Consider the following 13,994-nt stretch of genomic DNA (forward strand, 5'->3'; position numbering starts at 1 on the left):
ATGGAGTCAGCCATCCCACCTCAAACACCTAGCTCACGAGAACCACAAGTAGGAAAATATCCAGGAGTATGAGCAAGTTCCTGTGATCCAAAGATTTGCAGCACAACACTTTTTTGAAGAGGGGCAACCCAGCCAAGATACTATTCAACCAACCACCGTTCCTTTAGCACCACCATTCAAGCAGCTAGTAAAGTACCTTGAAGCAACCAGGTGGTGACTGAGATAGGAGGCAAGAACTGGTGATGAAAAGGGCATGGAAACAAGAAACTGATCCCAGAGAAAAGTTGCTCAGCTCACATCGCAGAAATGGGCATGTACCTTTGTAGAAACGGGCACGTCTCTCCCCACTCAAGAGCTCCATCGACATGGAAGAAAACTGAGGTCCGTAGAAACATTATATGCTTTGATCACGCACGTGGACATCACATGGAAGAAAACTAAGGTCCGTAGCAACGTTATATGCTTTGATCACGCACGTCCTCAGCTTCCCACTCCTGTTATAACACGGTAGAAAACTGAGGTCAGTAGCAACATTATATGCTCTTCCCCGTCCCTAGTCTTGCTTCTTAAGCATTTGGGATCCTCCTTCCTCATTGGCCTTTCTCTTCGCGGCTGGTATTCAAATGGGAGCAACTGATTTTTTACTGGGTTTTCGGAGATAGCTCTCTTAGCTGTGGCTGCTAGTCCCTATTTTGCACCTCTGGGATTGCAGATTCCATGATCAAAGGCAACAGGTTCCAAAGCAAGAAGGAGCACCCGGTCGAGCACTCTCATGAAAGCTTTGTCACCACACAGTTGTGGGTCGGAGAGAATATCCTAGGTCTAATGAGTAGTCCACAATGAAGCATGACGGATCTAAAACAACTTCACTAAAGGGAGAGCCAGAGAGCAATAAGCTCTCCTTTTAACTCAAAATTGAATATGTAGTATAGGTGCTTGCACGCCATGTATTGTAGGCCTTTGGGCTGCAACCCTTTTGGACACAACAAACTCCACATGATCTCTTGCTCTAACAACATTAGTAAATCACATTCCATGATTGTAGAGGAGTCTACACGATTTTCCATTTCTTTTGTTATTTCTTTTGTCCATCTCTTAAAGCTGGCCTCCTCAACACCTTAGGCCAAACTTGTGGTTGCCGCCGAGCTTGCCATTGAGACATCAAACCATTGATCACAAAACCATTAGCTTGAAGCACTTGTAGCTCATCTTTACTTAGTGATGTCCCTTTACTCTCACTATCCCTCAATAGCTAATCCTACAAACCCTCAATAGCCCTTGTGGGGTTCCAAGAATGTCTTATACTCTCTCTACAAAACCATATCATTTGACTTCGAACACTAATTGGTGTGTTTATCCTTCCATAGAAGCATCACCGGCATGTCTGGGGCAGTCCAAAACCCCCTGGAATAACTTTTGAAATGTTGACAACAGCCCCCGGAGGCTCAAAAAAGGAAAAAAAAGGCTCGAAAAACCAGCTGTACAAATGAAAGCAATTTGACATGTGGCGCTTGGCCAACCTGTCAAATAGCTTTCATTTGTACAATTGGTTTTTCGAGCCTTTTTTGCCTTTTTCAATGGTCCGTTTTCAGCGTTTCAAAGGTCATTCTGAGAGTTTTGCCCCGCCTTGGACGTGACAATGATGTCAGAAATACCAAATTCTGAACCATATGTTAAGTATAATAAAGTAACTCAAGTATTCTCATTGAATGTAAACTCGGAAATATTTCTTTTTCTTTTGTTTATGTGATTTATTCCAACGTTACGTTGGCCCTCCTTTAATTGGTGGAGGGCTATTTTCCTTCTAGGCTAAAAGATCCCAAAATAGGCTCTCACTTTTTCTAATGAGACCAAATGGAGGTAAATTTTTGTAGATAGAAACGGGACGAAAGGAGTAAGGTCGTACAAGATTCACCCTTGAAAAATTGTAGTTTTAAAGCATTCACAACACTTGAGGAATTGCTACCATGATAGAAATACGTCTATGAGAGAGAGAGAGAGAGAGAGAGTCAGACATACGTGAGAGCTAGTAAGAAAACAAAAATCAAAGGCCTTCAAAAGAACAATGCATCTAAGACTGAGCCAAGACTGGCTTTTATGGATTACAAAAGAGAGCTAGACAATGCATAACTTTGACGGAAGGAATTTGGTGAGTCCTAACTAATTCGAAAGATGATTGTAAGTAGGAAATGGGTTGAGCTATCTTTAGAGTTATGATTATGATGAGGCAATCGTCGCTCTGCCAAGGTTTTTTTTTTTTTTTTTTTTAAGTCTCTAGGAAAAAACACAAATCCGATTGCATGAGAGCCTTCAACCCAACCCTAAATTGAGCTATTTCTCTTGTTGAAGACTCCAACTGGAAAGGCAGATACGACGTCCAGACGGTATGGACGAACGCCTAAAAACACTATGAGCGTCTTCGGTTGCCCACTATCTCGGCAATAACCCCAACTTGTTTGTGCATTCCTACCATGAGGGGGGGTGTTAGATATCAATGCTCCACTCTCGTGTAACTACGTGAGAACCAGCTAACTCTACTTGTAAGCCTCTTCGCTGTCCCATGGAACACCAGCTCCAAATGTCCCTTGACTTGAGCATTTCCCGTTTCCAATATCTGGCCAAGTTCCTCTACACATAACCAGGTAGCCAGGTAATAAGTCCACCAAGTAGAGTCAAGAGTGCAGAACAACGTGCGGGAACGAGATTGACTGCTCCTGGTTTGATGTAACGTCTGACACTAGATTCGAAATTCAAACTCGTTGTTGTAGGCTTTCACGCACAGAAAAGTCAAGAGTTCTAAATTGCGGGAGCGTACCAAGTAGATTGTGCAATCGAAGAAGACGTGCCTTCAGGGTTTCCTTGAATTTAATGTAGGGTTGAAATTCCTTGTGAATGTGGGAGTTGACCATATGGCGGACAATTCGAAGGGGCTCCATGACTCTGCTCGAGAGTTTCGCTACTAGAACGTTGTCCACCTTCCTAAGTTGGTCCACAAGAAAAGACAAGAACTGCAATGTACAGTGCAAAAACTGTCTTCTAATCAGCGTGTGGAAGCTTGTGCTCACCAAGATAATCACTCTTAACATAAGAGCGCTAGTTATGGGGAACCTCAAGAATTCTAGGATGCAGGCGCATACCTCAAGTCCACTATTTGAAGAAAACAGAAAAATCTTTGCATTCATGGTAAGTATGACCTTCAAGCTGCTTCTCCTTCCCAAAAAAGTTCCAGCTGCTCCATAGAATGTAAGTTAGCTGTAGTAGCCATGTCTGAAGGTAGATTGAACGATGCTCTATTAGACTCTCCTATCAAGCCCCGGAGGATAGCTTCCGCGACCCCATCCTCGTGTTGAAGACGCCATAGTGTGCTATTTCTCCACCACACTCCCACAGCATGGCTTGTACCAACACTACACATTGTTTGGATACGCGATTCTTGCTCGCAAACCCATCGCCTGGGCCTCAACTTAATAATGCCTCAGCCATCTAGCTACATGAGCCGTTAAAGATCTCAGCCTCAACACACCATCATTTACTTTTTTTTTTTTGTGGGAAAAACACACCATCATTTACACAATCCAGAATCATCGATGAGACGATCTATATTTCATTCCAATCGATAGGGCTACTGTCTTATCCTTTCATCAATCTCAAACGATCATCTTATGGTATGATACATGAAAATGAATGCTAAGTGACACGTAAAGTTTCTGAAGATTAGGATACATTTTCTAAAGGCTTAGGATATATACTAATGGCTAAAAATTCAAGATCTTCACAACTTTCCATCAAATTCACGCGGGATTTTTTGCATTGCAATTGTAATTTTGAGAGCATTGGATCAATACAACAAGATGAATTACATTCAGTAGGCCTGCCTTTGGACGTAAGTTAGGCCATGCAAAGGAATACATCATAGAAACAAGAAAGAACCATTCTGTGTTGGTGGAGACACAAAGTTCTAGAAGTAAGCTTTGCGTTTTGACTTGCACATCAACCCTATTCATCACAAGAAACTGAAAGATTCTCCACCTTACAATCTCAAGCCTTTTGCTGATCATAGTAACTCTTGCTAAGTTACACTCCTATACTCTTCACCATCTTGTGTCCTGTAGTTTGCATCCAAAGCAACGAATGGCAGTCTAGTAGTCTGGCACAAATAACGTTCTATACAAGGCTTGCACTTTTGGTTTTAACGTCTCTGTGAAAGTACGGTACAAATCAACGGATGAAGAAACCACAACCAATAAAGAAACGCGAGCTTAGCCTTGCCTACCGGACAAAGGTGATGAACAAACTTGTCTACTAGACAAAAGATGTCCACTGACATACAGCAAGTAACAACCATAGCTCAACTACAGACCAAGGATCAAGGGATGGAGACCCAATGGTGAGTGATAGCAGATGGATAAGAAATGAGCGGGAACAAACACAACATATGGACATGACAGAGATGGCCAAGCGATCTATCAGCAAACTAGTCAATCATTCCATTGTGGCAACCATGGCCCATCTCATGCACTTCCCCTAAGAAAGCAAATGGGATACAAACCAAGGGAGTAACAAAATTTTATCACACATGGATTGATGGCTTTGCTTGCATCCAGAAGATCCAATGCACCAGTCCCAGAACAATCCTATATCTGCATCCCAAAAGCCTGAATCGGACCCCGACTCTAATATAAAAGCTCTTGACCACCATCGTATCTCTTTAAGCGACCCTTTGTTTGACACGAAGATAGTGACTTCTATTTTGTCTTCGATGGTGTCAAACCTATCCTTTGGGTCCCCTACTTCCTTCGTGAGATGTGCGATGATGCATAGGATCTCGACGAGGAGTCCAATGCGGACTGAACATCGGATGAGCAAAATTCAGCACAATGTGTGAAAAGCATGAGCAGTGAAATGTAACGGATGGAGAGTAAAGGGCAATTGGACAATGAGAGGAGGAGGAGGACTTCGGAGAGGTTTGTTTGAGAAAAGAAAGTGACTAGGGAGATGTTGGTATGTACGTCAGCTTCTCGAGCTGTAGCACGCATCACTCTTCATACTCATCTTGATTATCTACCATCACCCTCTTCCTTGAATGAGCTCCAAAGCATCTCACAATTTGCGAGGCTCTCATGCGAATACTTGAAGGAGAGTTGGAGAAAAATCAAATCTTTCCCACGGCCCGGCCTTGCCTATTCTTCTTGTTATGCCACCTTTTAGCTCCTGCTATTGCACATTTCTAGGCCTTGTTCAAGAGATTTAGACTTCCTCCTTGCATTTTCCCGGAGACCTCAGTTGCTTTGCAACTGCATCCATTCATCTAGGTAACAATGGTGTTAGAGATCAGGTTGGAGCTTCTTATCAGGAAAATGATGGCATTGGTGTTGAAGCCCTTCCACTGCAAAGGCATCCTACTCCTGCACTCACATGGACTCGATCAGCAACACAAGGTAGATATCCCTCGCCAATCTTGTCTCCTCAGTTCATCTATGAAACTGAGCCTCTTCTTGTGAGCATTTCTTCATTCGTGATGGGCAGGGTGAAAACATCACGCAAAGCACTAGGATGCAGTTGATTTGACCATACTCCCAAATCTGCAAAAGTATCCATTAGTAGCAAAATTAGTGAGAAATCAGGGCAAAATTTTTGCCATGTTCCAATAAAATCAGCGCTACAGCCAGCCAAACTACCCACCGCATGCTGACAAAACTTACAACCACCAATGAAAAAAGTAAATGCCTCGAGAGCTATATGGATAATGCTCGAGTTTTAAAAACATGGTCATTGAACGTACCACCAGCACAGAAAGAAATTCAACAATGGTCATCGACTTCGTATGGCTTCTCACATTTCACTCGGCCACATCTTTTTGAGTAGTAGCTGATTGAAGTACCAGGGGAGATACTCCTTCTGTTCGAGCACATCGCAAAGTTTGCATTTCCTTTTTGTACATCGTAGCTCATACTTTTTCTTTTGCAAGGACCGTATTCTTTTTGTGATGCTGGTGTTTGTCATTGTTGTTGCAGTGACCAGCCTGCGATGCGCATGAGGCGATCTTGGTTCCGCATTCAAGAAGGACTGAGCATACATGGACAAATCAAAGCTTGGAACCTTCCTACCATCTCAATTTGCCCTACTGTGCCGTGTGCAGAATGCTTTCCACACAGGCATTCACATTTCGCGGTCTTCTTTTATTGTGGGTTGCATTACTTTCTGTTGAAAGCCTCCCAAAACACTATGCACGCTATAACTGAACAAGCATCACGAGAAGCATCGCACTACCAAGAATGGCCCTTAGAGCGCATGATGTGTAGGAACACTGAGCCTGAGTGCAGGGACAATCAGTGAACAACACAAGGGGCGTAGCTACTGTGTAAAGCTCTCATACCTTCCGAAAGTAGAATATTTGCAGATTTTTAGCCGAATCCTTCAGAAGAAGATGCGCAACAGACCAAATGAGAAATCCACAATTTTTCATTTAAAAATGGACCCATTTTTCTCTTTAATGCCAAACGTTTACTAAGCCCTACCCCATTGGGGCCGGGCCAAAAACATAAATTTGCAAGAGTTGTATACAAAATTCGTTCCATTAAGCATAAGGGTGTTAATTTTGGTGACCTCATTAACTCAATTAAGCTGCCTTAAAACCCCTAACTTGATCTAATTAGTTTAATTAGCCTAATTCCTCCCCCTCCACCTTGCCCCTCTGCCTCTGCCTCATTGCCCCACCCCCTACCTCCTCACAACTGCCTCCGCCTCGGCAGCCCTCCCCTATCTTCCACTCAGCCCCACTGCCCTTGCCTCTCTCTGAATTATCTAAACGCTTTCCTCCCCTTGCTTGCCACTCGGATTTCGTGAATCAGAGACAGGGTTGGGAAGCTGATTAGATTTTGCAAATCAAGGACCTTACAATAGCGAGTGTAGGAATCAACAATGGTGAATGAAGGAATTGATCGTTGGCAAAGGGCAATCGACATCGGTGATAACAGGCAGAGGGAGTAGTAGTGGGAGTGCATGGTGAGTGCAATAGCCAGAGGCAGGGAAGCAGCAATAGGAGTGCAAGAGGGAAGAGATAGTGAGTGCAATCGGCATAGGTAGACGGAGCAGCATCGAAAGTGTAAGAGGCAAAGGGAGGGAGAACTCACGAGGTGCAATTAGAGGCAGAGGGAGGGAGAACTCACGAGGTGGAGGGAAAGAGGAGGGAGAATGGCAAAGGAGGCATGGCAGCATGGAGCAGGGGAGATGCAATGGCGAGCATAGAGAGGAAAGCAGTGGGTGACGTTGGGGGAGCTTCAGGAATACACATAATTTTAAAGGAGACTTTAACCTCCATCTACAAACTTCATTAATTTTTGGATGTATATTAGGTTAATGAGCCCTTCCTTTTCACCCCTCTTGCTTTCTCCATAACTAATTAATGAATTTTTTCATATAGGGCGCTCTTATAGGTGATGAAATAGGGCAATGATTAAACAAAGTGAAAACATTCACATGGCTTGCCGAGGTCATCTTTAATTTGTGGAAACCTAAAGCTAGATGAGATTTGAGCTTTTGAATGAACTCGGATCCCCTAAGTATGTTCTCTAAACAACCCCTCTTATTCTTTAAATTCAAAATTTGCTATCCTACTTGAGTGAGCTATATGATTATGCCTAGTGTCTCCTTGTTGTTTATATCTCTTTCTCTTAACTCATAAAGGGTATTGAGCTACTATGAATTTTTTATAATTTTTTTGGGTTTTTCTTTATCTAATCTGAAATTCCACTCAACACAAATTCTAGCTATCCTCATGTGGGTCAGTAAAGCCCTTTCTTCTATCTTTAAGTATTTAGGCAAATTGTGCATCATTTGGTGACTAAACAATTAATTCCTTAAGTACTAAACTAGTTCCTTTTGTAGTACCTTAGCCAATTCCATGAAAGGACTTTAGGGATTTATTCATGTGACTACTGTGACTCACTCTTTCAATCATTCTGAAAAAGACCATACAGTTAGGTTGACATTACATGATACTCAGAGACTTCGATTGATCCTCAACCCCTTGTCCCATGAATACATAAAGATGACCCTTCCACATAATGGCATATTTATAATCATGTCACCTCGTTAGGTTTATTCCACCAAGATTTGAAAATTTTATGAGAATTTTTTTAAAGTTTCGCCAGGATTTACAACTTTTTCTTTAAATTTCAAAAGTAAAAATATATAATTGTTATATGTTCTATTGATATTATGAAACTAAAAAAACTAGCTTGAAAAAGTTTTGCCAAAATTTTATTATAATATATTAGTAGAGCTTTGATCAAAACATCCTTTCATAAGAGCCTTGTTGACTCTCCTTTAAAACCCTATAAGGGATTCCATTACAAAGAAATTCCCACAGCTTAGAAATATACTGAGCTTGTTGATGGAATTTGATGCATCCTTAGTACTACATCCTTGCCAAACAAGTGGTAGTATGTAGTATAGAAACAATAATGTGTTAGTAAACTTGAGATAAGTTTTGAATTCAGTTGTAAATAATGTTATCTGTATCATTTTGTGCCAATCAAGTGACTTGAAATTACTTAGTTTTCCATTTAAAGTAAAAGCACCCTTCAAGTTTTGTAGAGGTTATGAGCATACCTGGCCAAGGTTTTCATACCCGCAATACCACTTTTCACATAACTCTATTCTCCCTTTGCTAACACCCATGGTGCCTTCTATAACATCACAATGTTGCCTCTTTGTTTTAGCCATAAGGCCCTTTTGTTCTGATGTCTCTCAAGTCTTCTTGTGCTTTTTGGTTGTCTCTATCCCCAACAATATGCTTCCATATACTTTTGTCACAGTTTTAAATATATGCATTTGGGTCCTCTTTGGGTCCAATTGATATGCGACTTTATGATGCCTCCAATAAGGAAGAGTGTAAAATATGGAAAGATGCCACATGCCAAGTGGAGGCGTTTCAACATTTAGATCATGCCAAATTTGCTCTCATGATTGGAGAAATAAGATCTGTTTCTTCATTGATCTGTTTCTTCATTGCCAAAAGATGGGTCCACTCAGTATGGATGGTCCATAGGAAGAAACCACCTATGCTTCCCATATACTATCTTCAAAAGTTATTTGGAGTACCAACTCCAGAAACTATCCCCACAATTTAGACATTGGTGGTATTTGGACACTTGGAGACCTATTAAGTAATATGACATAAAATAATCTTACAAGTGAAAAAATAACACAATCCATCAAATTTTTATTTTGGTGAATTGAGAGGCCGAGAAGAGAGTTGTTGTATTTGAGCAATCATGCAAGCGGGGTATAAGCATGCATTATCCACATCAAAATGCCTTTTACTTGAAAATGAAGTTGGCCTAAAGGCTTTGAATTTTGAAATATCATAAACATCCATGCCATTCCATAAAATTTGCAAGTCATCTACCTAAGGGCCTAGATACACATTCATGTTCTTCACCTTATGCTTTCCTGGGCACAATGAGTGCTAGATTCCTTTTCTTTATGGTCGACCACAGAGAGGAATATTGTATATTGTGCCTACCACCGATAATGTGGACTAATATGAAATGAATTAACATCATTTCTATACTGGACTCAAGCTCAAACTTTGACCACTCTCTTTTGCATGTCTCCAAGCTTTTCCATTGAATGAATAATGTTCCTTCCGTGGAATAGTTGTAAGAATTCCAATCGATAAGCCTATCCAATGATCCATAACAAATTAGGTGTGAGATGCGTTTTAAGATGGGCATGTGCCACAGTACCTTTCCAAGAATCTTATTTCCTTGTGTGTCAAGCTTGCTTGTATCAAGATGCACAACATTGTATACAAGTTAAAGAGTGTTTGTATGTTCCTTTGAAAAGGATGCAATCATTGGAGCTTGCATGAATTACCTTGGAATCCATTCCTAAAGATGAAAGCATTTTCTTCACATCCCTTACTAAGTCTCAGATTGTGAGTTCCTTTTGGCAGTAGTGTTTGAAGCAACCTGAGATATGATTCATTGTAAGTATTTGAAATCATCAAATTGGAAGTACATACAATGTAACAATTTATTGGAGTCACTCCAAACTCAACTCAGAGAGGGATGAAATGCTAGTGTTTGACCATCCATAAGTGGCTTGCAAATTTAAGATCAGAAGGATGGTTGCAAGATGAGATTTGCTTGCCCCTTCATATAACATGGTGCTTGCTTCATGTTATGAGCTCTCCTCAATTATTACTTTATGTTGTCATTGATATGATGCAGAGTCTCCTTATGACCTTTTTCATCATGCACAATCACATGTCAAGACCTATTGATAAAGTCTCCCTCTACCCATGTTGTCTTTAGATGCTGACAAGCTTGAAGACATCTACAAGAAGAACTATGGGCCTATTACACTATAACTCAAAATTCTACAATCACAAAAAATGCACAAGATAAAAGAAATGATGTCTTGCTACTCTATTCCATCAATATTTCCATGGATAATATCTTTGGCAACAAAGTCAATATTTTGATCAATAAAAATATTAAAAACTTTACTTCCAATCTAGACTCCACAACCTTACATCAATGAATTTAAATGATCTCCTAGAACTGATGGGGAAACATAGCATGTACTTACATAGCTTGATGTGGACCTAATATCATTATATTTGTTTTGTTGTAAGAGCCAACCTGATATCATTATAGTATACTCTTCCTTCTGAGTCCTAAAGAAAGATATAGCTTGACTATTTTTTGATTGAGACCAAGAATTTGTGTACTAGACGTTGGAGCATGAGTGGGAACAAGGTCTATTGGCTCATAATCATGAATATACTATCAAGAGTGATCGCATCAAGCAAATGGTTTGGAGTTGATGGAAAAATCCAATCACAATTACTCTTCTTCCATCAGCAAGAGTAACCAAGATTCTCTTCGCCTCTAGTCTAGCCTCTAGTCTACTATAGGTTTGCCCTCTCTTTCTTGGCTCCTTTGCTTTGGTCCAACTATCCTCTCCCTCCATTGTGGGCCCTTTTGGAAGAAATTTATTTTGTCCTCTAGCCTACTCTTTCTCTTCTCCTCTACTCTGGTCCAGTTATTCTCTCCCTCCATTTTTCAAAATTGGGGCTGCAACACCTCCTATAGTTGGTCCTCTCCCTCATTCTCTTCCCCTTCTTTCTCTACCTCCTCTTGCTATGTTCCCTCTTGCTATACCTCCATCTGTTTTTTTCGCTTTTGCTCTGCCCGCTCTTGCTCTACCCTCTCCTACAGCTGCAGCTACAGCTGCAGCCTGCTCTTTCTGATGATGGAATAGAGGGAAAGAAGAGGAATTCAAGTTTGGAGAGGAAGGGTGGCTTGCCAAGTCGCAACATGTGTACATGGAAAAGGACACATGTGCCTTTTTTCTAGGATACCATCACATTGTAAGTCATTATTTCTATGTATCTTCCTTGTCTACCTTCTTTACTTGTGACTCCCAAGAGTCTAATTGAATCTTTATGTCGATTTTGGAAGAAATTTTTTTCATGGAAAAAATATAAGATTCAAGATTTGAGGAGTGGTGTGACATGAAGTTGGGGGTATTAAACTTCATGCACCTCTTCACTTCCTACTGCTTTTGAACTAAGTGATAGAGATATTTATCACTGGGAAAGGGACATTAAAAAGAAGATTTTATACCAAGAGACTACACCATACTTTCCTCCCTTAGATGAGAATGAAGATGGTAACATCCCAAGTGATGTTGTACTCAAGCATAGGGAGAAGGAAAGGATCTGCGGAGGCCATAATCTCAGCAAACCAGTCTGTGTCAAAGAGAAGAGCAATACATTGTTGAAAGAAGATGGAGGTCTGCACTTTCGTGCTAGATTGCATGAGGCATCGAGGATAGCTGAGAGCCTTAGAAGTCCATGTAATGGCATTATAGAAGGAGAGCTATGACCGTTTGGAGAGGCTGTTGCAAGGCATGGGAGTAGAGCTGCTGGTCATGGCCTTTGTTGAATAAGCTTTCTGTGGCGTCATTTGCTACGACATTGATGAAGGAGCCGCCCATGCAGTCATGTGTGCTAGTTGAGGAGAAGCTTCACATCGTCCAACACTTAGCCTTGTCAATAACCATAACGTGCAGCCCTCTTGGAAAATCCTTCCATTCTGAGAACTTTTGCCGTAGAGTAGTAGGATTGCCATTTCACTCAGTTGCTCTTGATCCTCAAGAAGAGCTTCTGAGGTCTAGTTGAAGGCCGAGGCTAAGCTAGAGTTGCTTGAAGGTTGACAGCCATTTGTATTGTTGAAAACCTTGCTTGAGCACACCTGTTGATGCTTGGTCATTTGCATCGCTCGTTTGGTCGCCCCTCTTTTTTGCTACATGCTTTTGACTACCTATTTTTTGCCTGTTTTTGTTGCTTATACCCCTACTTCTACTTGCTACAAAGTGCTTGGTTCAGCTACTTCCTTGTGGAGATAAAAAAACCTTGTTGGCTTTCTGCGGATGATGGAACATGCTTTAGTAAATTCTTCACACAATCGTGACACGACTTTCTTTTACATTATCTCACCTATGTTGTTGTCTCCAAGCTACCATCGCCTATGTATCTTTACCAGTGCACCCAAAGCTCTAATGAGGAAGGACTGGACAAAGTTGAAGTGCCTTGCCATGAGTGAGTTGACTCATGAATGTGCTATCTGAGTGAGTTGACTCATGAATGAGTTGACTGAATCTCTCTAGAACTCAATTCCAAGACAATAGTGCATAAGTCCAAGATCTTTCATGTTGAACTTTGTAGATAAGTCTTGTTTTAGTTTTCTAATGAAGCTATCCTTGCTTCCTGTCACAATCAGATCATCTACGTACAAAAGTGCAATAGTGATGTCTTCCCCTTGAACTTTGTAGTAGAGAGTATGATTTGCATTGGATTTCATGTATCCCAAATTAGCAAAATACTTGTTGATTCTGTTGTACCCTCGTTGTACCAACTTCTGGGTGCTTGCTTTAAGCCATAGAGACTTTTCTTGAGATGGCAGGCCTTATTCTCCTTTCCTAGTTCAACATAACCTACTAGTTGTTGCATGTAGACTTCCTCATCTAGTTTTCTAATGAAGCTATCCTTGCTTCCTGTCACAATCAGATCATCTACGTACAAAAGTGCAATAGTGATGTCTTCCCCTTGAACTTTGTAGTAGAGAGTATGATTTGCATTGGATTTCATGTATCCCAAATTAGCAAAATACTTGTTGATTCTATTGTACCAACTTCTGGGTGCTTGCTTTAAGCCATAGAGACTTTTCTTGAGATGGCAGGCCTTATTCTCCTTTCCTAGTTCAACATAACCTACTAGTTGTTGCATGTAGACTTCCTCATCTAGATAACCATTGAGAAATGCATTCTTAACATCGAGCTGATACACATTCCATCTACTGAGTGTCGCTAGTGATATCAAGAACCATATGGAATCCATCTTTGCTACTACTAGAGCATAATTCTCATCATAGTCTTGACCATATTGCTGTGCAAATCCTTTTGCAACTAGTCTGGCTTTGTATCTTTGAATACTTCCATCTGGATTGTACTTCACATTGTATACCCATTTGTTTGCTATGGCCTTCTTTTATGGTGGAAGGTCGCATAATTCCCAAGTATTATTCTTATACAAAGCATCCATTTCTTCATTCATAGCAGTTTTCCATTCTGGCTTGTCTACTGTGTCTTCAAAGTACACTAGCTCTTCTGTAGCCATGATGGTAGTCATAAGAGCATAGTTGGTGGTTTCCACCTGAATTGCTTTGCCTTTCTGAGCATATGCCAATCTGACTGGAGGTCTGCTTTCCCTAATAGACCGTATGAGCTGCTATGGCTGTACTTGGGGTGTTGCTGGCCATTCTTGCTCTTCTTCATCAACCTGTTCTGTAGATGACTGTGAAGTCGATGCTTCTATCTCCTGTGTAGGTGAGGTTTTCCATTCTAATTCCTCATCAAAGATTACATCTCTGGAGATCATGATTTTGCGATGGTTGATGGGATCATACAATTTATATGCT

The 13,994-nt window shown here is 41.0% G+C and overlaps 1 protein-coding gene and 1 long non-coding RNA gene across 2 annotated transcripts; both read right to left on the reverse strand.

Annotated features, from left to right (window-relative positions):
* Positions 1–1,596: 1,596 nt before the first annotated feature.
* LOC147890501 (uncharacterized) lies at positions 1,597–3,482 on the reverse strand. Its single transcript, XM_087390302.1, has 4 exons — positions 3,138–3,482; positions 2,816–3,008; positions 2,518–2,628; positions 1,597–1,661 (listed from the first exon to the last, which is right to left on the reverse strand). The coding sequence occupies exons 1-4, from the start codon at positions 3,180–3,182 to the stop codon at positions 1,597–1,599; spliced, it is 414 nt and encodes a 137-aa protein (XP_087246428.1). The 5' UTR covers positions 3,183–3,482.
* Positions 3,483–4,464: 982 nt separating this feature from the next.
* Positions 4,465–5,958, reverse strand: LOC147890502 (uncharacterized). The gene is made up of 2 exons (XR_015542687.1): positions 5,783–5,958; positions 4,465–5,582 (listed from the first exon to the last, which is right to left on the reverse strand). It is a non-coding gene; the product is annotated as an uncharacterized LOC147890502 (long non-coding RNA).
* Between the last annotated feature and the right edge of the window lie 8,036 nt (positions 5,959–13,994).

This window comes from Dipteris shenzhenensis, chromosome 19 (assembly GCF_047967505.1).
Source record: "Dipteris shenzhenensis isolate YYH24624 ecotype China chromosome 19, Dip_SZ_1.0, whole genome shotgun sequence".
Lineage (NCBI taxonomy): Eukaryota > Viridiplantae > Streptophyta > Polypodiopsida > Gleicheniales > Dipteridaceae > Dipteris > Dipteris shenzhenensis.

Coding starts and splice junctions, on each gene's coding strand:
- LOC147890501 (XM_087390302.1), bottom strand. CDS start 3,182: ATGAATGCAAAGATTTTTCTGTTTTCTTCAAATAGTGGACTTGAG. Junction 2,629..2,815: donor TCGATTGCACAATCTACTTG/GTACGCTCCCGC, acceptor GGTTATGTGTAG/AGGAACTTGGCCAGATATTG. Junction 1,662..2,517: donor TAGAGTTAGCTGGTTCTCAC/GTAGTTACACGA, acceptor CATATGGTTCAG/AATTTGGTATTTCTGACATC.